A 23641-nucleotide genomic window follows, 5' to 3' on the forward strand; every position below is an offset into this window, starting at 1 on the left:
ATAGGAAAAAAGGAATGATACACTATTCTTTCTTAATCTGTCATGTTTTGTTGCCAAATGAAGCACAAGTCCTCCAGTGCTCTGCAAGGTTGGTAGTTCTGCTGTTGGGATCCAATGCCTTCAGTGAATTGATTTCCTGCCTCTCAAACTAGTCCAGCACTTTGTCTCTGGATGAGCCCAATCCATGATGTTGTGCCATCCCAGCAGAGAACCACCAATACACACCTGCTTTGGGGACATCACCTAAAACTCTGAGCTATCCCTAGTGGAGGGTACAGTGATGGACTCATGACTTGTCTCCATAGTGACTATGGGTATGAGAGGCACAGCAACAACCAGTGCATCCCAGCCTTCTGGTTCAGCCCATCCTCCCTGTCCAAGGACTGCAACGCTGGTCAGAACTACTGGAACAGCACTGGGTAAGTGCATCTTGCAATCTCTCTGGTTTTGGTGACTGCAGCACACAAGAGAACCTGGATAGTTCTTTTTTTCTCTGCATCCCATTATGCCCTTTCTCAGTCTTATCCATGAGGTGATTGCAACAGCATCTGTATGGAAAATTGTCTTGTTCCTCAGAGACAGGGAGAAGCACGTTAACATAAGTGACATGTAGATATTGCATTGCTAGCAAGTGATGTGTGATCCCTAGAGCCCAGACTTGGAGCTCCCCTTTGTTGTGAAATTAAAACACAAATCAAAAAGGTCTGTCTGAGAGACAGCTGAACATTTAAAAAGACAGGTTTGAGCTATTTCACATTTTATTTTATTGAACCTCTTACTATCTTACAGCTCCTATTTATATCAGCTTCTAGGAAGGCTCAAATGAGCAATTTTTAGCCTCTTTTATGTTTTCTTCCTCTGCCATTTTCACTTTGTACATACAATGCCTTGCACTTCAGACAGGCTTCATGTGCTGATTTCCCCTGGTCTAACCCAGAGCAGATGGGAAGTGTTGGTTTATTGTGGCAGCATCACTTTACAAATGCTCTACTGTCATGCAGGAAATGCTGTGAGACTTGAGCTTAACAGTCTGGGGCAAAATTGCAATGCTCCTTCCACGAACAGGGCAGGCCCTCCAAATTTTGTAGGGCTGATTCTGAGTCATGTGTCTGCCTGCTTGATGGTTCTGGCAGGAGCCACGTTCCTGTTCCTGGCTGGTTGGTGCAGGTGGCTAGATGCAGTGAGGCTGCTGGGAGTCCAGAGGCATTTGACCTCAGAAACTCCCTTTCAGCCAAAAAGTTGCTTTAAATATGGGATATAATTACGGGAGCCCTGGTCAGTATGGCTGCTTGTAGCCTTCTTGATAGAAAGCAACAAGAAAATAGTTGGGGTTGGTATGAAATTAATAGCAAGGGTTAACCCCCCCTCAACAACATTGGGAATAGCCAAGTTTCTTGCTGTTAACCAACCTCTTCCAAGAAGATCCAAGAGACAAACCCAAACCTCAAATAATTTTAAAACTGAACTGGGCAAAGCCCTTGGTGTACTTTTTCAAGTGCCCTCTAGCCCAATAGAGGTAGACAAAACATAATAAATGGTAAAATTAAAAAGCTGAGATGCAGGATGCAATCCTGCAGGAGCTGGTTTGGAGGAATTCTTCTCTTTGTAGTAGGGAAGAGTAATTCACCTCTACAATGTGTCTCTTCTCAGTGATGCTGCTGAGAATCTTTGGAGAAGGTTGAATTGTGATTGGTTCGACTTTCTCCTACTTAATAAAGTTTTGTGTTTCTTTGAGTCTTCCTTTCAGTGAGGGGATTGTGCAGGCAGTTAGCCTTTGAAAAAACACATGAATTAATGTGGAGAGAAAAAAAAAACAAAACAAAGGAGCTTTTCCACCCACAGTCTGAGCCCAATGTCCTTTTGTTACCGTTCCCCAGGTACCGAAGGATTGTGTCTAACAACTGCACAGATGGCTTGAGAGAGAAGTACATGGCCAAGATGGAGAAATGCCCTGGAAAAGCACCTCGGGGACTGCACATCCTCACCTCCAATGGGAAGCTGGTCATGGAGCAGGGGCACAATGCCACCTTCATCATCCTTATGGAAGAGGTGTGTTAGTGGTCTCAGTAAACATTTCTCTGTGTGGCAGGGCTGGCATTCTTTTCCTTCGCTTTTCAGGTTGCTGAGAGGAAAATAGCTATCAAGGGGGATCATGAAATGCTGAATGGTCCTGAGATTTATGTGACTTAAGGAATTTCAGAGAATTGAAGGCTATAGTGATGCATACAAGCAGGTCATATTGGGTCACACCACAGGTGTGCTTATCTTATCTATCAGTGATGATGTTAATGCCGAAGAAAGATAGATCTGGTCAAAAAATTTATTTCCTCACTCACTTCTTGCTGCCTCCAGCAAAGTGCAGTTTATAGAATTTATGAGGCAGAAGTGGTGTTTCTGTGATCAACAATTCTGTGTCTGAGATGTGAATCTTTAACTTCAGCTTTTCTGGGAAAGGTTAAGAATGGTGAGGAGCATGTTCACATTCATGGGGAACAATGAGGGGTATTGTTATTTTGCAGTAGGAATAGAGTCTCCTCAAAGCATCTCTAGCCCCCAGACTTTATCTGTTGTATTTATCTATTGGTACAGCTCCCTCTGTAAACAACAGTAGCATAAGTGACACCAGGCCATGCTACTGCCAAAAGCACCGAAATGCTGAGGCTCTTCTGGCTGGGGACTGAGGTGGTGCTGGAGAAGCACAACTGTTCTTCCTCACATTTTCTGTCCCGTGTGTTTTGGAGCAGTACCTGGAGACAGCTGAGGCAGACCACCCACAGACAGATATTCTCACACTAAATTAAATTCTTATATAGTAGCTAAATATTTCACTGGGACCACACTAATCTGGCAGGGCCTCTTTGCTACTTCCTCAGAGGTTCATGCATGCTCTGCTTTTATACAAGGGGGATTTCTTGTCTACTTGCTGCTTCTTTTCTATTCTGCAGACTTGACATGGTAAGACAATTTGTGTAGACACTATGAGTGGGAGTTCAGAAAAGAACAGATATAATCTAAAAATTAGGAATCAACTAGTAATTTATTAAGGCACTCAAGCGGAACTGCTGTGTATGAAGAATGATAAACAGATGGGGAATAAGGCAGCAGTCAAGGTAGCTGAAGAGTGCAATCTTTGCAAGGATTTAGACATTGAAGAGGCAGCTGAATAAATATGTAAGGGTGTTCACTCTCATGTCTGTTGTTGAAAAATAATGGTAGTTAGAAAAACATTTCATTGAAACAAGCTTTTTTTTTCTAAGGGAAGAGGATCTTTGGAACATGTCTCTGTAGGTGAACAGTTACCACAGAAAGTTGTGTGTTGAATTTGCTTCTTAAAATAATAGACTTTCAAGAAGGAAAGAAAATAAAAGAAAAAGAACAGAGAGATTTTGAACAAAGTCATTCCAGTCTTTTAGTGTGAACCTGAGAAGAATTGTGGCCAAAGATTTCCTTATGCATTGGAAGAAATAATTTCTGTGGAAGTCTTGATTGTTTCTTACCTTGCTGCCATTCAGATTCATTTGTGGCTTCCTCCACCTTCTCTGGTCAGTCTGTTTACTGGTGGTAGCTTTGTACCTAAGCTTACAGTTCATTTCTGAGCCAAGCAGCAGCCTGACCAGCCCTCCTATGGATACATCTGTGTGGTCTCCATGTCAGACTCACCCTGATGAGCCAACACTTCTTTCCTGCCTTCTAGTACACACCCTCAGTATATGGAGGTGACTGACCTTTAGGCTGTCAGTGGTAAACAGGCTTCATCATAATTAATCAAAATCTGAATTTCTCAGGATTTACAGAATTAGCTTTAGTAAGATTCTTCACAGTGGTATTCAGAATATGTGTGTGGTGATGACTGTGGACAGAGAAGTGCAGAATGACTGAAGGTTTTTCTGTGTTTTCAGGAATATGGGGCTGGACTGTGATTTGGACTGTATACATGCAAGGGAACCTGAGGAGATGAGAACCTGCTTAGAATCTTTTTTTTTTTTTTTAACCTAAGTTTTTTTTTGATCACAAAGAAATAATGGACTGCCAAATAGGTGTTGTGGAGTTGTGTTCTTGACCACGTCTGTTCACTGATTTCCATACTCAGAGCCAACCTTTGTGAGATACCTTGTTCCCTTTCAGTTATTTATGGGGCTTAAAGCAACAAAATGTGCCTCTTGAATATAAATGGATAGCAATTATTTCTTTTTCCTTTTGAAATGCTTCCACTTCCCTTCTATTTTAATTTATATCTATAAACTCCAGAATATCTGACAACTTTGTGTGGGACTAGCGTGTTTGGTTTAGTATTTTACATACTGGATACAGATGTATGGAAAGGAAAAAGAAAACATGATTAGTGTGATGGACAGCCTTTGCATTGAAGTCCTGGCACATAACTGGGTGAAAAGATCATCTGCTACTGTTTAGTCATGAAAAATCTGTTCCTGCTTCTCTACGTGAAACCATCTCATTTCAGATAGAATCATACTGGAGAAGCAAGAAGGAAATAGAAAAGAAAATTGTCAGGCAAGGGAGATGAGCTGCCATGATTGGTGCAAGAGATTTCAGCCTGAGGTCATTGGTGATGAATCCAGCTGAGACCAAATTTTTATCCTCTGTTCAGTATCTTCCATATGAGCTGGACTTGGGGTCTTAGTGCATTCCCTTGAGAAGTGGTTTTGAAAGGTTTAACAAGCTGTGGGAGCCTTTATATCAAATAACTGAATATCTCAAGTGTGTAATTTTGTTCCTGCTAGAGAATTTTTTAGAGTGACTTTAAAAACTCTCTGTCTAAAGGATGTTATTGACTACTCAATATTATAGGTGCGTTTTAGTGTCACTACCACTTTATCCTTTCTGATTGCTCTTTGCTTTATACTGAATTTTTAATGTCCAGGTAGGGCGGAGGTGAAAATGGTGCCCTGATCAAGTCAAGAGCCAAAACTCCCCTGGCTCCCATGGAATGGGAATGATGGAGCAAGGAAGGAGATCTAACATATATAACCAAATATCCATATTTCAAAAACTACATGCAATAATCCTGATTATATGAGTGTCTGAAGACCCCAAGTATATACTCAAAGTAAATTCACATCTGAAAAATACCCTTCCTACACTCTGATTTCTTCATGCAGGTATAGTCTATGAGGAGGATAAATTCTGTGGGGGCTGCTAAGGTCCTGATTTTCTACACACGGGACTTGCTTCATTGTGGTCTGGCTTCTTCTGTGTTTTCCCTGTGCATTTACAGCTATAATGGGGTTTATGACTGTAAAATATTTCTGAATTTCCCATAAAAAAGGGTAAATTTATGAGCAGAGATTTATTTTTTTAAAAAAAACTTTCAGATCACATCCTCAATGTATCTAGGGATTGACTTCAGTTTGGGGCTAGAAACATCTCCAGAATGTAGTGGTATCTTCCTCACCCCCAGTGAATACAGTGCAGATCTTTCATGAAAGGAAATTGCTTGGCACAACACATATATATGCAGAAAGCTAAAGCTACAGAGATTTAATCGGAGTTGTAGTTTTATTTCGGTTTAGTGAAATCACTGCAGTGGGCTTTACCTTTGTTTAAATTAGCCTTGTTTTGTGTTACATTAGTCAGCTGGGGGCAACTATAAAATAAGGCTTCAAGAAACCAAAATAGCAGACACTTCTACAGTTCAACTACTGTGGTTTAAAGCATGATTTAAACTAAAATAATGCAACTTCTGTCTCCAGACAATACCTGTGGTGCTGGAATTTCTTCTGTTTTTCTCTCCTTCATTTAAAAACTGTCATTGACAGTAATCCTGGAAGAGATTTTCTCATCATCTGCTTCATTCTCCTGCGTATCCAGGCCCTGTCTCTGTGTTGACTGACATTAGACAAAAAAAATCTGTCAGTCCTCAACGTGGGACTCAACCTGTATAAATTCAGCAGTCCTGAAGCTTCGTGTCTAGCTGAAACCGGTCTTCTAAACTCTGTATAATCAGGGGAGGATATTTGCAAGAGATGATTCATGTCACCTGTTTCAGATATTTTAGGATGAGGTGTTGGTCTTTTGCTCTCTGTGTCTGGCTACTTTGGGGAATGGCAGAACAAAGCTCAGCTTGTTTTGAAAAGTTACTACTTTGTGCCCATGCTAATGAAATAGAACTAAGTGGGATGGAGGGTGATAAAAATATAAATCCTTTTTTATCAGTCCAGTTTCCTACTCCAGCCTTCTCTGTTGCAGGGTGATCTCCAAAGGACAAACATCCAGCTTGATTTTGGAGATGGCATTGCAGTGTCCTATGCCAATTTCAGTCCTGTGGAGGATGGCATCCGGCACGTGTATAAGAGTGCTGGAATCTTCCAGGTGACGGCGTATGCAGAGAACAGCCTGGGCTCAGACACTGCTGTCCTGTTCCTGCATGTGGTCTGTGAGTACCTGCCAGATTCCTTGGGCAAAAATCTGACCTCTCTGAAAGTCCCTGCAGCTTCAGTGGGGCCTAAGAAGAGATTAAACCCACATACATGTGCAGCTCATGCTCTTCCAAAGGCTTGGGCTCCTAGACACTCTTCTAATTTGTAAACTAGACTTTTTTGAATGAAGGGAAAGGGAAGGGTTTTTTTTTTAACACAAGTATATTTGCAGTCCTCAGAGTTACGGTGAAAAGTTTGAAAATGTCTATTGGGCTTTCTGAAAAGGTCAGCAGCAAGGAACAAGCAGTGTATGAAGCAAAGTCCAAATGTATATTTTCAATACATCTCATTCCAAGAGGATTTGATTAAGCTACTAGATTTTGAGTCACTTTTTCAGAACTTCAGATTTTACAGTGCTAATTTAATGAAATAGAAGCATTATGCCGAGCATGCTTTCTGAGATATGAATGTACTGAGGGCTAATGTGCTGCTTTTACGTTCCATGTGTTTGACATGAATCCCTGATGTTTCTGTCCTGTTTGGTAGATAAGTGCAATTTCTCTCCAGCTGACACATGAGCAAACTCAAATATAGAGCTCTCAGTTAACTTCTCAAAGCCACAGGAGAGAGCAGAGAGAGTGGAATGCAGGATGAGACCAAAAAGACCCCAGTTCTTTGATCTTCTCTCAGGTTATTAGATCTCTTGTGTTCAGATGCACCCCATCAATTTTGCCCCTAATGGTGATCATAGCTATGTCTGCCTTCCCTTTTCACCTGTCAGAATGTCTTACATCCTGCCTTTTGCTTGAGCTTTTCTGCTGAAAGGAAACACATTAGAAATCTCCAAAACTCAAGAACTTTTTTTCTCCATTTTAATTTCCAGTTCCCTGTGTGAAGGAATAAATGTTCCTTGAAGCTTTTATTATGCTCATAATTCCCTCAAAGTCAATCATGGCTGCACTTACCAACCTGTTATTAGAGCATTAACTGTTTTTTCCTTCACCTTGGGCCATTAACTGACAAAAGTGATGGTTACCTGGTAATAACAACCAGATTTGTATGGATTATCTGATTTTTCTCAAAGGAACTACTTTTTCATGGTGAGGATTTTAAAGCAGAATGCAACAAAGGACAGTTCCTTGGCCTGGTTTTGCTGCTCCACCCTTTTCTTCATCAACCTTTCAGATCACTCCTTTGACTTTTATAGCATTCTTAGATGGCAAATTTATTACCATTATCTCTAGGGAAATATTTTGCAAGCACTTATATTCATGCTAGTGCTGAAATAAGATGACACCTCGGTACTAAACTTTTAATATATTTGGAAGTACTGGTCAATATAGGAGGTTTGACCTTGAAGTTTAAATGTACAGACAGCTCTGCCTGAGAGTCATTCTTACCATACAATCACTCTGGTACTGGGATCCTGTGCTAAAAAAAAGAGAGAGAAAAAGGTTCCTTGGCCTCAAGCAACATCAGTTTTCTACCCTGCAGCTTTATTAGCAGCCAGTTAATTTTTCAGCTTTCTGGAATCTGCTGACAAGCTGCTTATCTTGATATTTAAAGGAAGTATAGATATTAGTGTTTTTCCTCTTACATGCACTGTCACAAAATATTTAGGGGAACCTGCTGTTCTTGCAAACCCAGAGTATTTCCTATGGTCAGAGCTCAGGAGTGACTTGCTGTTAGAGAACTCTTGGGAAAAGGGGGGAGAAAAGATAAGTTTTAAGGTGCCAAAAGCAAGAATAGAGTCCTTTTGTGCTTGGAGCTCTATGTTCCCGCGGTAAAAGAACAGCTCTTGCTCTCCACAATCTTTGTAATCCAAGTAGATGGAGAACTGATTAATGTCCCCATTTCATGCTGAGAGGTAACACAAGAGGATTGTCTCAGTTAAATCACCAAATTTCCTGCTCCCCAGAATGAATGTCTTACAGAAAAAAAAGATTCTGACTTTTCTTATTTTGTCCTTTCCATCTCACAGGGATAGTCTGTCAGTTTGCTGTGTGTTAAAGGTACTACCCAGAAAGTAACACTGTCTGATGGGCAGCAGTTATCAGCTGAAATTCAGTACCAGCAAAACCAAAAGATTAAACAAGAAGAAAAACAATGGAGATAGTAGAAGCTTTAAACAAACTACCAAACAAAGCCTCAGTGTTTTTTACACATGTTGTTTTTTCTAGAGCAGATCTGTCTTCTGAATTCAGGGCTTCATGCCCTGGATTTATTCTGGGCATTTTCATTAATTAGATACAATTTTGCATTGGTACTTTGTTATTTTTTAAGTCTTTCAGAATCAAGTGCTTCTGACAGTCACACCCTTTATTATGCCAATGCACACATCTTTCAAGTGGTTCCTGATGGTTTACTAGGGGCAACTGACTCCCCAAAGTCTTCCCAAGGTCAGCTGTAAGTCAAAAAGATACCAAGGATTTACAAAATCATGAGTCATTATTTTTGAGACCTTTTAAAAAAATGTTGGGGATATTTAATCAAGTCAGAAATGCCTCTTACATAACAAGAATTAAGCCATCTTGGCTAAAATGATTTCCCCCACAAATCTTAGTAGCTCAGTGGCTGAATTTTCAAGAAAAAGACCTTCCTTCTCACTTTTGTCCTATCCCTTTCTTTTGTCCTATCCTTATGGCTTTCAATAGCAATTTCTCTATATAATGCAAAGCCAGCTCATTGTTTTTCTTCAAAATGCATTTTGAAAATTCTTCTAAACACAGTGCTGGCCCTGTCTGAAAATTAGCACTATGGAAAATGTGCATAATAAGGAGGGAAAAAAAGTATTCTTAAATCTGATTATCTTTTTCTGTTGTTCATTGACTGCTAAAATTGTCTTTTATTTCTAAACTAGACTCTCACTACTGACATAGGACTTTTGATTTATTTAAAGGAAAGATCCTTGCTGTTCACAGCTGTGCAGGGAGGATTTAACTCAAAGCCTTTAATAATGAACTCTCTCCCCACAGGTCCAGTGGAGCACGTCCATCTGAGTGTCCCCTTTGTTGCCATCAGAAATAAGGATGTCAACATTACTGCAGTGGTTTGGCCCAGCCAGGCAGGCACACTTACCTACTTCTGGTGGTTTGGCAACAGCACCAAGGTACAGATACCCTTTGGTTCATTTTTTCTTCCTAAGCTTATCACAACAGTCAGGGAACTCTCTCAGCCCTAGTAAAAACTTCTTGCCTTTGTCTGTTTGGTGTTTGTTTTTCACTTGTCTGAAAAGGGCTGTCATTATCTGAACTTCAACCTTTGTGGATTTATTTCCTTCTATCTTGTGTTGTTCTTAGGAGTCATTACTTTCTCCATGTGGTTGTTATCAGCCCTGTGATTTGAAGACCACTGTTATTTCCAGTGTTCACTTTCAACTTAACTGAACTATGTGTGGAATAATGCTGGCTTTCAACACAGTGTTTAAAAACTGCTGGCGTTCAAATAACCAAGGGGGTTTCCATTATGTGCCAGTGTGCAGTACATAATGCTGGATTCCAACACAGTACTTTAAAACTCTTGGTGTTCAAATAAACAGTTGTATCTAGAATTTCAGGCTGAAGAATCTGTCTGTGTTAGAGAGGGAGATGAGACTCCTTTGTAGTGAATTTTTGAATGATGAATATTGTGACTGTATGTATTATAAAGAGCTTTTTTAGCAATAGTTAAAGTGAAAATACAAGTTAACATCATGCTTTCAAATGGAGAGAACAGGATTGCCTATTAGCTACAGCTTTTATTCTAGGCTTTAGGAGTGAGACAGGCACTATTCTCCATTCTTACAGTTGTGAATTGTACAGCTGTTAATTCTGCAATATAGTTTCTGCTGTTATTTACAAAAGCAGTTTAAGTCACGTCGTTGTCTACATTTGCAATTGAAGGTGTGCATCGAGGTGAGATTGCAGCAGAAAGAAACAGGGATTTTACATGAAATATGGAACTTGAGATAAAAAATAGGCACACAAGTATTTTGTTTTCTCTTTGACAAAGCTGTTTAGTTTTAACCTCTTACCCTAGCTACCAACAGTCTCAGGAGAGGCAAAATAAAAACAGTAAGTGCTGCTTCTGCTGGGGTTTTACATCCAGTTAGGAAGCTCACTGTAAGAACTTGCTGATTTTTCTGGAAGCATAGCTGAGGCAGCAGAAGAGCTCAGGATCAAAAACCATTTACTGTAACTTAGCAAGTTGCTGTGCCCTAGCTGAACTATGGCAACCACCCACATATGCACATCTAGTCCATTGCAAATACCAGGTAATTCCACATTGTTTATACTGCATTGTTTATACTGCATTGGAATGCAGTCATGCAAAATCACGTTACAATTCAGGTATTTTTGGCTCAGCGCTCACACATGGAGAACCATTAAACTACATCTGAGTCAATTTTGGTACTGGTAACTTGATCATCCACTTAAGCCCTCCAGTGTAGAGTCTTCCTGCCATTGTTTTTGTCCTTACTATAGAAGATGATTGTGAATAGGGCCTTAAAAAAGATTTCTTTGAAATAGAAGGCAATCTAGAAAAGATAGTGCAAAGCAGTGGTGTTTGCTGAAGATTTCCAAGCAGTTCTCACAGTGCTTGTTTCTGGGTTGGAAATAGGGTCTGCCTCATCTTCTGGGTGAAATTTCAGACCCATAGGCAGCAGAGTACAAGCAGATGTGGATATGTTTGGGATGGGTACTTTGGACATCAGCACATGGAGCAGCTGATCCTTTGACCTTGGCATGTGTTGCTGAAATATGGAAGAGTAAACGTGGTGCCACTTACCTGTGTCTGAATCTCAGACCCAGAGCACTCTTCAATCTTTGCAAAGCATTGTCTCCAGCTGTCTCACGGAATCTACTTTAACTCTGACAAAAGTATGGCAAGGGATATAGACATAACTGTATCAGCCACCTTTTTTCAGAACAGCAGTCTGTATCACATCAAAATTCCTCCTGGGATGTTCAATGGATATGCCAGATCCTTCTCTGTGCCCTCTCATGAGTAAACCGTGGTGTTCTGAGTAGAGGTGGGAGATGGGACCACTGAATTAAAGGATGAGGTGTGTAATATTTTGACTGGTATTATTAGATGATATATTTTAGTTCCATGCTGAGGGATTGCAGCTCTGTTTCCTGTTCAGCCCATAGCCATCCCAGGCAGAACCAGATGTGTCTTGTGTCACTGTGGAGTCTCACTCTCTGTGCTGCTGCACAGGGAGATTTGACTTAGACACAAATGACCTGACTGAGACTCTCCTACTGCTCTCCCCACCCTGCTGAAACTCCTGTACTGAATTTCTACTGTACTGATTTTTTCAGTATGCCCAAAGGCCAATTTGCCTGGATTAACACAGGTCCAGTTTAATAAATGTATCCAGCTGTCTAATAGGTTTGAGCAAATGAACCTTAAACTACTTGATTTAATTTAGAGTTAGTTTCCAGGTCTTGGTTCTTGAATTAAAATTAAGGAGTTGGCTGAATGTTAAAACTCCATGATGGAGGTGAAATCATCCATGATAATGGAATGTCCAGCATTCACACATAATAAAAGAAAAAAAAAAACTGTAATTGTAAAAATTTTAAAGGCCAGACTGCATCCTCTTATCTGCCTTTGCACAGAACCACAACCTGTAACCTCCAGGAGGATTGCTGATTTCACTGCAGTTTGATACAGGCCCATTCAGCTTCTCCAGGGTGTGTGTATATCTCAGTAAATGTTAGCTAGGCCTGCAGGGCTGGCACAGGCTGGTGCCCTTGGACTGTGTGTGCCATGTGATAAGACTTTAGTTTTTACTGCTTTTTCAGCTCATGGGTGGGAGGGTCAAAGGAAGGTGGTACTCTAGAGAGAGAGAAATGTGTTTGTTAGTCTAGCCTGTGCAGGTGGGTATTTTGGTTTGGCTATGAAAATAGCACATGTGACCACTGTTGTGCAGTGCAGTCAGGCTGGAAGCCTGATGAGACAAAGTGTGAGAGCTGGAAGGTGAAAGTTTAGAAGTTTTCCCATGAAATCAAACTGGCAGTGTAATGAAGGGATAACAGCAATGGTACAGTGGCTTTATCTGTTCTCTTAGACATCTGTGTGCTTTTGCAATGGAGATTAGTATCACTATTTCCTTTTTTGTAGTTTCTCTAAATGAAAAGTTTTTTCTTTAGACCAGCTGTCAGATCAGTGGCATTGTGAGGGCTGGAACTTTGATTTTCAGTTGTGGTAGGTTGACCCTGTTTGGACATTAGATGCCCACTAAAGTCACTCTGTCACTCCCCTTCTCACATGGGCAGGATACATAAAATAGAACAAAATCAGGTCACAATAATGACAGAGAGATAGCATTAATTACTGTTAAAAAACAAATCAGTCTTGACTTTGTGATATTAGTGTAATTTATTATCAATAAAATCAGAGTAGGATGATGAGAAATAAAACCAAATCTTTAAACACCTTCCCACATCTCTCCTTTCTTTGCAGGCTCAATTTCACTCCTGAATTCTCTGCCTCCTCCTTCACCAGCAGTGCAGGGAGACAGGGAACGGGGGCTGTCATCAGTTAATCACATCTTGTCTCTTCCAAAGCTTCCTCCTCGGGGAAGACGCCTCCCACTCTTACCCTGCTTGTGGGAGGGAGTCCCTCCCATGGGAGACAGCTTTCCATTAATTTCTTTAATGTGGGCCCTTCCCATGGGCTGCTCCATTGTGGATCCCTTCCACAGCCACATCCAGTCAGCACTGTCAGCAGGAATTATGCCATGCTTTCACCCTGGTTAGCACAGTTTGCCAGCTTGTGCCTGCAGCTTGCTTACAGACTCACAGCATGGACAGGGCGATGCTGGATGTCCTCACTCTGACCTGAGCAGTGTTGCTCTGTGAGAGATAAATGGATTTGTGCTCATAAAAGCAAAGGCTGGCCCTGAATCCGAACAATATGGATTGTTTGAAGAAGCATCTGCATCTTTGGTTTATTTTCAATTTGAGGTTGGGTTTTGTAGAGCAAATATAGCAGCTGAGCTGGTTGTGTGTGTACAACGCTGCATTCTACTGCACTAATTCTGCAGCTGCTGACTGTGGTCTGCTGAGGAGTCCATACAATAATGGCTTGCAGTTAAATGGAAGAATATTTCAGGACACATCTACTGAAATGAGAGAAGCCTCTCCCTGTGGGACACTGCTCATGGGATGGTGTTTGGGCCTTAGCAGGACACGCAAACATGCAGCACCACACCTGTGTTAAGGAGCAAGGCAGTTGCTGCCTGGTGGATAAATCAGGTACATGTTGTGATCCTGAGTTAATCTCACCCTGATTTTGATCTTGTCATTTGTGTTTGCCTCTACAGCCCCTCATCACCTTGGAGAGCAGCATCTCGTACATGTTCACTGTGGAGGGGATGAACACTGTCACCGTGCAAGTTGCTGGGGGCAACACCCTCATCCAGGACACCAAGGAGATCGCAGTGCATGGTACCCTCAGCCTTTTGCAGTCACATCTCAGGGGGGTGAAGGGCAGACAATCATTGCTGATCCAGAATGAACTCTAGGAACTTGATAATGCCTGTAGGAACCTCTGAAGACAAACCTCTGATGATAAAGTAGCTCAGATCTGTCATGATGACAAAATACAGAAGTGAATAGAATGGGGCAGCTAACCAAATTTATAACCTCAGCATTAATAAGGTGGCTGGTGTCTGCTGTGTCTGTTGATCTGTCTGTAGACCCAGACAGGGAACTTCTAGAAATAAAAAAAACATTTGAACCAGACTGCCTTCCTTCATCTTCCCAGCTGTGGAAAGAAATAGTTACAGTGCATCATGAAGGTGATCTGAATGCAACTGGTGTCTCTGTCAGTGACTGTAAAAATGACAGGGGTCAGGAGGGGTCTGGAAAAGAAGACAGGAATGACTCTGTTGTTGGTATCACTGCCCATCCTTCATGTCACAGCTGGAGGTCTGAGTGTGCCCACTGCACTTCCCTATGGGGAATGTTTGGTATGTTCATGCCATATCTGCATGTCACGGGCTTCAAAAAGCACCCAATGGCAGACAGCAGAGCTTACCCTGTTTGGGGCTTGCTAAATCCTGGGTGAAAGGGCTCTCTCAGCAGCTTTGGCAGGACTGTGAGAATAATTTCTTCCCTGCGCCAGTCTTTATTTTCCTTATGCAATTTTTCACATCCAGCATTTGAGGACAAGCTTTTCTTTGAACTTCAAGTCTTATTGGGAAACCTGGGCTTCAAATAACTTGGGCTACTTTGAAGCTCAGCACTGTGTACTTGCACCATGTGTGTCTTATTTCAGTAGTTAAATACAAATAAATGTCCTGCTGTATACTCAGATGTAACAGCAGCTAAATAGATATTTATAGATTGTCTGGCCATGAAATGCAATAGACTTTAATAATTTGTTAATGTGATTTAGTAATACCTTGACTTGCTATTATCAAATATTAGGAACCTTCTACTTCATAATTTTGAGTACTGCAAAATGCAGTGAATAAATAAATAAATCTGAATCAAATATATTTAAGAGTGATACTCACAGGTGATCTTGATCTTTTGTCCTAGTAGGTCCCACAGAGAGCTCCTCACTCTTTTTAAATGCCTGGGAAGAAATTTCGCCATTCTGTTTAGAAAATCCAAAGTTTTGGGTTCTATCACAAAGAGAAATTGACCCATTTGGATCCAGTCCAAATAGTCCTACCCAGTGCTGTGCTGCAGACTGACCTAGTCTAAGGAAGGAATCCTTCCAGCCTCTCAGTCTGATGATGAGTTCAAGTCTGAGTGCATAAATGGGTGATGCCTTTAGTAAATATGTCCTCTGATAAACTTGTATCCTAATCTGTGTCCTGAATCAAGTGCTTATGGGTCTAGATCACAATCACTTGGATTTCTGGTATTACCTGTGAGGAAATTTATTCAGGCATATTCTTAATTTGAGGTTAACAGAAAAGAATTTGCTCAAAAAATAAATTGGACATGGTACTAAGGGGTCAAAAGTCAAAGACTTTATATATCTGGGTTAAACCTTCAGAACCTGAGAGACTTTCCCTGTGTTCTTTGATACTTAATTTATTTAAAAATATATTGCACCATCTGAAAAAAAAAAAGAACAGTTCTTGCAAAAGATGCCACATAAATGGTGTACTGGTACATCCCTGCTTTTCTGTGGATTTCCTCATTTATACTCTGGCAGGTTTATCTTGATCTAAAACTAGTGCCTTCTTACAAATGATTAATGGTACTTATTTGAAGTGTCTGGAGATCAGTTGCTTCAAGGTGAGGCATAGAACATCTCCAGAAACACAAAGGAGAATCTTCTACGCTGAGAACTTTTATAAGAGTGTGATTACCATTCCAGATTTGGTCTTTGGTGAGACCAGTGAGGAGAGTTGAAATTGGAGAAAAATTAAAATGGTTCTGTATTTTAAGTCTAGGAGGCTTTTCTTCCTCCCAGCAATCATTCAGTCAGGACAGAACTTGAAAGTGTTTTGCCAGTAGCCATTTCCTGATGAGCCAGTCATTAGCGGCACTGGGTTCTCCTTTGCTGGGGAATTAACCACTCCTGGTTTCCCTCCAGGAGAGTAAACAGAAAACATCACTTACAGCAATTGTTCGCTCTTCAGTTGTACAGGCCTTCCAAAATTCAGCCAGGTGCTGCCTTATTTGCTGGTCAACTTTCGTGTGAGCAGAATCTGAAGAAGCTGAGTGGCAAAATTACAAGGTCCAGAGGCATCATGAAGGCATCCTCTCACTTCTCATTCTCACTTCTGTTTCTCTGGGGAAAGCCAGAAGTTGGCATTAGGCCAAAATGTCCTTTATAAGTATCATTATAAGCATTCTTTCCTTGCAAGTTCTCTGTCTTGCTTAGTGTTAGCCAGCCCTTTTCTTCCTTCAGCCTTTTCTCACCCTCTTGCTTTAAGATAGCTATGGTCCTCCTGCTGTCTTCTGCACCCTTCTCTGCACCCTAAACTGCCCATTTAACCTTCTCATAAATACTTTTTCTATTCCAGAATATTTCCAATCTCAGCTCCTGTCATTTTCTCCCAACTTGGACTACCATAACCCTGACATCCCTGAATGGAGACAAGATGTTGGCAAAGTTATCAAGAGAGCACTAGCACAGGTGAGCATCTGTTTCCTTGTCTGTGCTAGCATTGACTAGGCTGTTAAAACATGCACTTTTTCACATGCTAGCTTGAAAGAATGGGTAAGCACAGCAGTGATGACACTGTCATTAAAAATCAATAAAAAGCTTCTTAATATGCTGGATCATTTTGCAGAGCCAATCTATATTGCTGATTTTGTGGAAATATTACAATTACTTTTATTAATATTTCTGTGTGCTTTTCAGCTTTTAATATCCCTGAGGATTTTGCAAATTCTAGATTGTAATAGTATCATCATCATTCTTATTTTTCCAAGTTGATATAACAGTATGTACTGTTTCCTATTCCAAATATTTGGTTAGTGTTACTATGTGTTGTTAAACAGCTGATCCACTTCATCCCAGAAGAGAGACATTGTAGTATTCTGGATACATGAGGAAGATATTTTTATCTCTTCCTGATAGTCAGGAGTTCCACATGCAGCTAAGTGTAGCAACTGGTGAACATTTTAAAGCTCTACTCTCTTTCCAACTGGGGCAAAAAATGAGGGTTCAGAGGGAAAAGAAACGTACCTTTAAAATACAGGATAAAGAGAGACTTCTGTAGGTGGAAGATACTGAATCTTCCTTTGGGATTAATTAGAATATGTAAACTAGTACTCATATTCTTGCAGGAAAGGGGACAGAATAACTTATGATATCAAGTAGTCAGGGGCTTTAGTTTTGTGTGAAATTAGGAGCTAGATTTAGACAAGCTTTTGTTGGTTTTGCATTCTGCCAAAAATGTATCCTGTTAGGGTTTTTTTGCTTTAGCTACAGCTGTTCTTAGAAATGGAGGTTGATTATTTTTACTGGGAAAGTACATTCCTGCTCAGCTTTTCTCATCTGCAGCCCACTCAAAATTCACAGTTTATAAGATTTTCCTTGATTGTTTTTCCATCCTGAAAAAATGGTAGGTTTAATTTTCTTAAACCGTTTTTCCCTTTTACTGCATTGAGAATCAAACTTGCAGGACAAAAATAATTAATTACCTTGTAATTACTGAATGGTTACAGAGAGCAGTAGCAATCTGGATATATCCCACTGGGAATGGGCTGCCCCGTTGGTACATTTCAGCTCTGGAGTGAGGCCGTGGAGTTTGAGGTGGGACAGGACCAGAGAGCCAATGGAGCTACTGAGCCTCATGCAGAGGAGCATTTCTGAGGGAGGAGAGGCTTCCTGTCCTGCTGAGGATGCACAGCTTGGATTTGGGGAGAGAGGGCAGCAGCCCCTGTGGGCAGGTGTTGCTGAAGGCAGCTGTGAGAGCCTTGGTTCAGCACTGAGCTGCTCCTAGCACAGCCCTCCTGATCTGCCCCAGGAGGAAAGGCTCCCTCTGGGGACATGGCTGTTCATGGGTGGCTGTTGTGGATCCCCATAACCTGATAACAGGGGGTGACTGCAGACACTTTTCTTCACATCATCCCTGTTAATTGCACATTTACCAGTGGCTGCTCTGAGACACACTCTCTGGATCTGACTTTGGGTCAGTTATTCTTTTGTAGCAAGGAGGACTATATGGAGCATTCAGATCTGGAGACATGCCAGGTTTGGACTTTGGGTTGAGATCTTTGGGACCAGGGCTGCTGTCAAGCCAACATTCACTTCCAGAAAGGAAGTAGAGTACATCGTTAGCAGAAGCTCAATTTCTGACCCACCAAATAGGCAGAACAGCTCATTAGGACCACAACACCTACATTAGAACTGGAAAATAACCATTTAATGAGAGTGCCATTTCTGGAACTGAATGGAAACATATGTAACATAATAGCAGCTGGAAACCTCCTTTTTATTTTTCTTCTAGGTGACTGGTATCCCTGATGAACAGATCCTGGTAGCTCTGTTCCCTGGACTGCCTACTTCTGCTGAACTCTTCATACTGCCCCACAAAAACACAACAGAGAGGAGGAAAAGCAATGAGGCTGATCTGGAGCAAGTAAGGAAAGAAGGGTTCATGGAACATTTATTCCTGTCATATTGTTTGCAGACCGGTCCCTGAAGCTGCTCAGCGTTGGAAGTACTTACAATAAGTGTGGTGGAAATGGATGCATATGGGGCTGTGGCAGTACAGTTTATGGCATTAAAGAAAATTCTTTTCAGAGGAAAACCAGGATTTTCTAATACCTCACTGAGATGTGTCACAGTCTACCACTAGCAGAGATTCTTCCTAAATCAGTGGAGTGTCCTTTTTACAGTAGTTACGGCCAAAGGAACCTTGACTATGTACTCCCTCTGCTCCCTGGAGGAATGCTAATAAAGGGAGGCCAAAGCAGCAAGATAATATACTGAGGTTTACTAAAAATAAATCAGGCTCTTCAGCTCATAGATCACCAAAACAAGACCTCTTTTTTTTCCTTCTGCAGCAGTGAATGGCCTGTGCAAACTATATTTGGAAGTTACAATATCCATCCATTTAGATAAATAGGTAATTACAGTGATGAATAGCAGCAGTGATATGCAGGCAAGGAAAGAACAACAGCACTAGGCTGCTGAAGCTTTCATGTTAGAATTACCAAGTGATTAAATCAGGTCTATAAAGGCAAAGGAGTGAAGTACTGCTGGAGAGGCTGTTTGGCTCTAGCTAATGTTCTTGTATGCAGCATTTTTACTGTGTGCAAACGATGTGTGAGCCCATTGCCAAGTAACTCTTGGAAGTTTCTATCAAACATTAAATTATTCAGAGGACTCAGTGATAGTTCTTGTCACCCACTGAGTAAAGTCAGTCCCTGCAGAGTAGTTCCTTTGTCCTAGGAAGTTACCAAAGCTGGTCTCTCAGATTTATGGTGGTCAGTGTGTAGGAAATAGGCATTGAGTTGGGAAGGTTTGAAAAGCTTTTTGGAGGGATGGTCTTGGAGTAATTTCTGTCCTGTTCAGTAGGATCTACCAGTATTAAAGCTTCTTCTGAACAAGCTGTTGTGTCAATATTTCATATATCAGTGTTATGCTGACATCTCAAGTAGATTTCTGAGTAATTGACTGTGAGGCCTAAAGCTCTAGTTGACAGTCTACACAGTTGTGCTTTGGCACCTGTTGTTGCCATCTGCTTGAGGAGCTCTGCCTGGAGAGCAGGTCATTAGAAGCACTCATTAGCTGTGCCCTGTCCATCAGAGCTACTCTATGGAAATCAAGCATTAACAGGCTGAGGCTCTGGGCTGATATGCTGTGTATGTGCTCTGGGGCAATGAAATGACACATCAGAGCTGGGTTGCTGGTCTCCCAACTCAGCAATTCCAGTATATCCAGTCCAAGGCCCCTTTTCTAAGTGAAGGACAAATATGGGAAATTTTCTATTGACCTAAACTGGATTGTCTCATACCCAGCAGCCTATTTAAATATAGAAGCTACATGACAGGATCAATGGGAATAAAGAAATATAGGTCTGAACTGCCTAATTTAATTTCATTATCCACCAATGAAAGGCCAGTATGTCAGTGATTTCCAAATGCATTTGATTAAACTCAGAGGATATTGTGGAAGGTGAAAAGGTCCTTAGTTACTTTCCCTCTTCCTGTAGCCCCCCCAAAAAATAAATAAAAAAAAATTGCTGACCTTCCAGGTTTACTTCCCAGGAGAGATGCAGTAACATGCAATGAGAGTCTCGTAGGTTCTGTAAGGGAGGCTTACCTGCAAGTGGAACCACATCCACTGGATATCCAGTTCCATCTAAAGCACATCTGCATTCCTCTACACTTCTCAGGCCCTACTGAAGCCACTAAGAGATGTCAGCCACTATTCACGGGCTTTGTGTATTCCTGAATGTTCTCCAGACTTGGCCATCTTCTATGCTGTAACTGTTGTATCTCTTCTTATTTCATCAGGTGGTAGAAATCCTTTTCAATGCTCTCAACCAGAACCTGGTCCAGTTTGAACTGAAGCCTGGTGTTGAAGTGGTTGTGTATGTTACTCAGTTAACATTAGGTGAGTGTGGAGTCAGAGGAACAGCTGTGGTTCTCCTGAGGCTTCAGACAACCCCAGGAGAATCAGTCTGCCTCAGAGCTCTCACAGTCTGGCCTGTGGCACTGGGCTATGTGCCAATTGAGATGTTTTGGTAGAAGTAGGAACTGTTAAACCAACCTATCAAGGGCATATTCATGCTCCAGTTTGTACAAGCATAAAAAATACCTTGTAAGAGTTCCCTGTGGCTTAACTAACAAGTGCATTGGTGTTTCTCCAGTGTTTTAGAAAACCAGGTGAATGGTGTTCCATTAAGGCCTTATTGAGTACCTGTGGAATTCAGTGGGCTATTATTAAGTTTCATGGATGTTTGATCAAATCCTTATAGCAAAGGGCTTGTTCCTGTTATGACTAGCTTAGAAGCTTTAAAGGGGCAAAGTACTCAGGAAAATATAGAGGCTTCTTAAAGGGAATGTGTGCCTGAATATTGACTTCCAAAAATTAGAACTTATTTAAATTTCAACTCTACCTATCTCCATTTTTGTACAGAGTAACAAAGAGTCAGTTTAAGCTTTGTCAGTCCCTTTATTTTAACCAGCCTAGTGTGAAGGTCTCAGCTATTGATGAAACAGTGATGGTTACAAAGAAGGTGATGGATTTATTTTTGCCCTTACTTTTTATGACTACCCTTATAATTCTCTGAAATGTGGGATCTTGTGCAAGTGCCCTTGCTGATAACCTCTCTGAAAGACTGGGACTCGTATCCCACAATAATACACTTCAGCTTCTTCTCAGAGAGCCTAGAGCTGGGCTAAATCAAGGCTCATGACCTTTCCTACAGGCAATGCCTTTTTACCTTCACTCTCTACCTGTTCCTTTGGAATGTGAGTCAGATACTCACTTTAGGAGTAGCCTGAATTTGATTAATTTGCAAAACTGGGAATGCGATGCAATGTCTGAGGTCTCCAGGTAGCTGGAATTCTCCAGAATCTGGCTTGGTTCTAGCAAGACACTGCATTTAAATTACATTTTGCAGCTATTCTTGCACCCTTTCCAGTGCAGGTGCTGTATTTGTTTCATGACTGTTCCTATAGTGTTTTGACTTGGATGAAATGACAGTCTTTCCCACAAAAGTCAAAAGTACTAGCTGCAGAATACTAGCAGGATCAGACTGTTAGGTGTGGAAATTTGACAGTGAAATCAGAACTATTTGCATGACTTTGTCCCTGTCTTCAGGGTGACAGAAAAATAATGGAGAATAGTAAAACACCAAAGCCAAATATTTATGCAAAACGAGAAACACTCAGTTGCTACTTATAATCATTTGTGCATCATTAGAGACTTCTCATCAGACACTTGATCTCAGCACAGTGCTCAGGCCATTAAGATGCTGTGCTCTGATGAGCTCTTGGAATAGCTGCATAAACAAGGTATAGGAATATACTGTATTTAGCTAGACAAAATGTCAAGGATCAGAATCTACAAAATATTATAATGTATTGTGTGCTTGGATCCAGGATTGTTGCTTTGGGCTCTTCCACATTATGGAAACTGACTCAATTTAAAAGTCTTTACAAGGATGGACCTTGAGGCTTGTCACAGGAGTAGATCCCTGTCATATGTGAGATAGATGAATATCCTTGGAAGATGGGAGTTGTGCTGCTCATTGATGCTCTAAGGCATCTTCTCCAAAGGGGAATAGATGTATTAAGCCATGCTTCATAAAATTCATTTCCACTCTAGTACCTGGAAAAACCTGAAAAGTAATAGTCCAGTGTTAATACAGGAGTGATTGGGCATTCAGCTAAGTGTGGCTGGCTGTGCCTTTTCACTCAGGGATGTCAGACTGCAGTGTCTTGAAAAAGGGCCTTGACTTTCGAAGGACAAGAGAACCAATTTGTTTCCTGCTGATTGGTCTTGCCAAAACCAGCATGCACCATGCAGCAGTGATAAAGTGACAGAGTTGAGCTCAGATCTCGGTAGTTAATGTGTTTCCTTGTAATATCCCTCAATAGTAATGCTTTGCCTTTCCTCCTGCAGCACCCCTTGTGGATTCCAGCTCAAGTCACAGCAGTTCAGCAATGCTGATGTTGTTGTCAGTGGTGTTTGTGGGCTTGGCTGTTTTTTTAATCTACAAATTCAAAAGGTAAGTTGAAAAACTTCGGGATGGGAGGAAGAGATGCTGGGTGATTTGCAGGAAACCTAGGGAGAGCTGTGCCTGAATTGCAAATGTAGAGTGAACTATGCTGGCCTCAGGCTTAGATGAATGTGGTTCTCTCTTTCTGGTACTTAGAGAGAAAACCATCTACTGCTGTTTCACCACAAAGCTGGTGCTCCAAAACTTCACCAGGAGCTCAGAAATAATCTTCTGCTTCAGCAGCAGTATTTAAACCACAGATCAGAAATGGGAAGCAACCTTTGTGCTCACTGAGTACTGAGGTTACAAAGCAAGCTTAATCAAAAACCACATGATGAATGACTTCTCCCAGTCTGTACCCACCTGCCCAGCTGCCTTAGTGCAGCAGCATCTCATTTGTATCTTGCAAAGTGAATAGGTTAATCTTGCAGAGGAACAGGTGTGTTTATGTTAAAGGTGGGAGACTCAAAGCCAGAAAAATTTGTGTAAAGCATCAAAATGCCTTTGGGAATGTGTGCTGAGATTTACCTTGACAGATGTTAATGTAAATCTTCTGCTTCCAGACAGCAGGCAGGACCAGGTCTGGCCCATGGCACTTGGCTGCTGCAAGCTGTGAAACAAACTATGTGATAAGAATGGGCTGTTTGCTGAAGGTCTGATTTTGAGGATATATTTTAAGCAGATGGAGCTCCTTAGGAGAAACTTTGCATTCAGTACAGTACTTACAGCATAAAATGCTCTGTGTGCCTAGGTCCTGACTAGTGGCAAAATGTTATGTCAGAAACATAATCTGAGTCTGACTTAAAATTAAATAAATAAAACTTTCTGGACATAGTAGTTCCTCTTAACAAAAAACTAGAGCTTTTCCTTTCCAGATTCCAGGGAAATGTTGCTTTCTCCAGCTTTTCTGCCTCCAGGATAAGGCTAGTATTCTCTAAGGGTGTTAGTGGGATACAAACAATATTCAAAATTAAATGATATGATAAGACTGGCATCTATCCTGATCTCCAGGTTTAAAGTTTCCCTCCTTGCTAACATCTTGCATTCACCATTGTCCAAATCAGTGGGTGGCTCACCTTGCAGTGCTTGGTCCCAGGCACCCTGCTAATTGTTATCAAGCTCC

General features: G+C 41.2%; 1 protein-coding gene across 1 annotated transcript in view; it reads left to right on the forward strand.

Annotated features, from left to right (window-relative positions):
• Positions 1–23641, forward strand: part of SORCS3 (sortilin related VPS10 domain containing receptor 3) — a 273617-nt gene that overhangs the window by 241957 nt on the left and 8019 nt on the right. Inside the window, exons 18-26 of the mRNA XM_033515725.1 lie at positions 306–419; positions 1878–2049; positions 6208–6394; positions 9353–9486; positions 13690–13813; positions 16357–16469; positions 18292–18423; positions 20306–20405; positions 22422–22527. Of these exons, the coding sequence (XP_033371616.1) occupies positions 306–419; positions 1878–2049; positions 6208–6394; positions 9353–9486; positions 13690–13813; positions 16357–16469; positions 18292–18423; positions 20306–20405; positions 22422–22527 (1182 nt within the window). The remainder of the gene's footprint in view (positions 1–305; positions 420–1877; positions 2050–6207; positions 6395–9352; positions 9487–13689; positions 13814–16356; positions 16470–18291; positions 18424–20305; positions 20406–22421; positions 22528–23641) is intronic.

Source organism: Parus major, chromosome 6 (assembly GCF_001522545.3).
Source record: "Parus major isolate Abel chromosome 6, Parus_major1.1, whole genome shotgun sequence".
NCBI lineage: Eukaryota > Metazoa > Chordata > Aves > Passeriformes > Paridae > Parus > Parus major.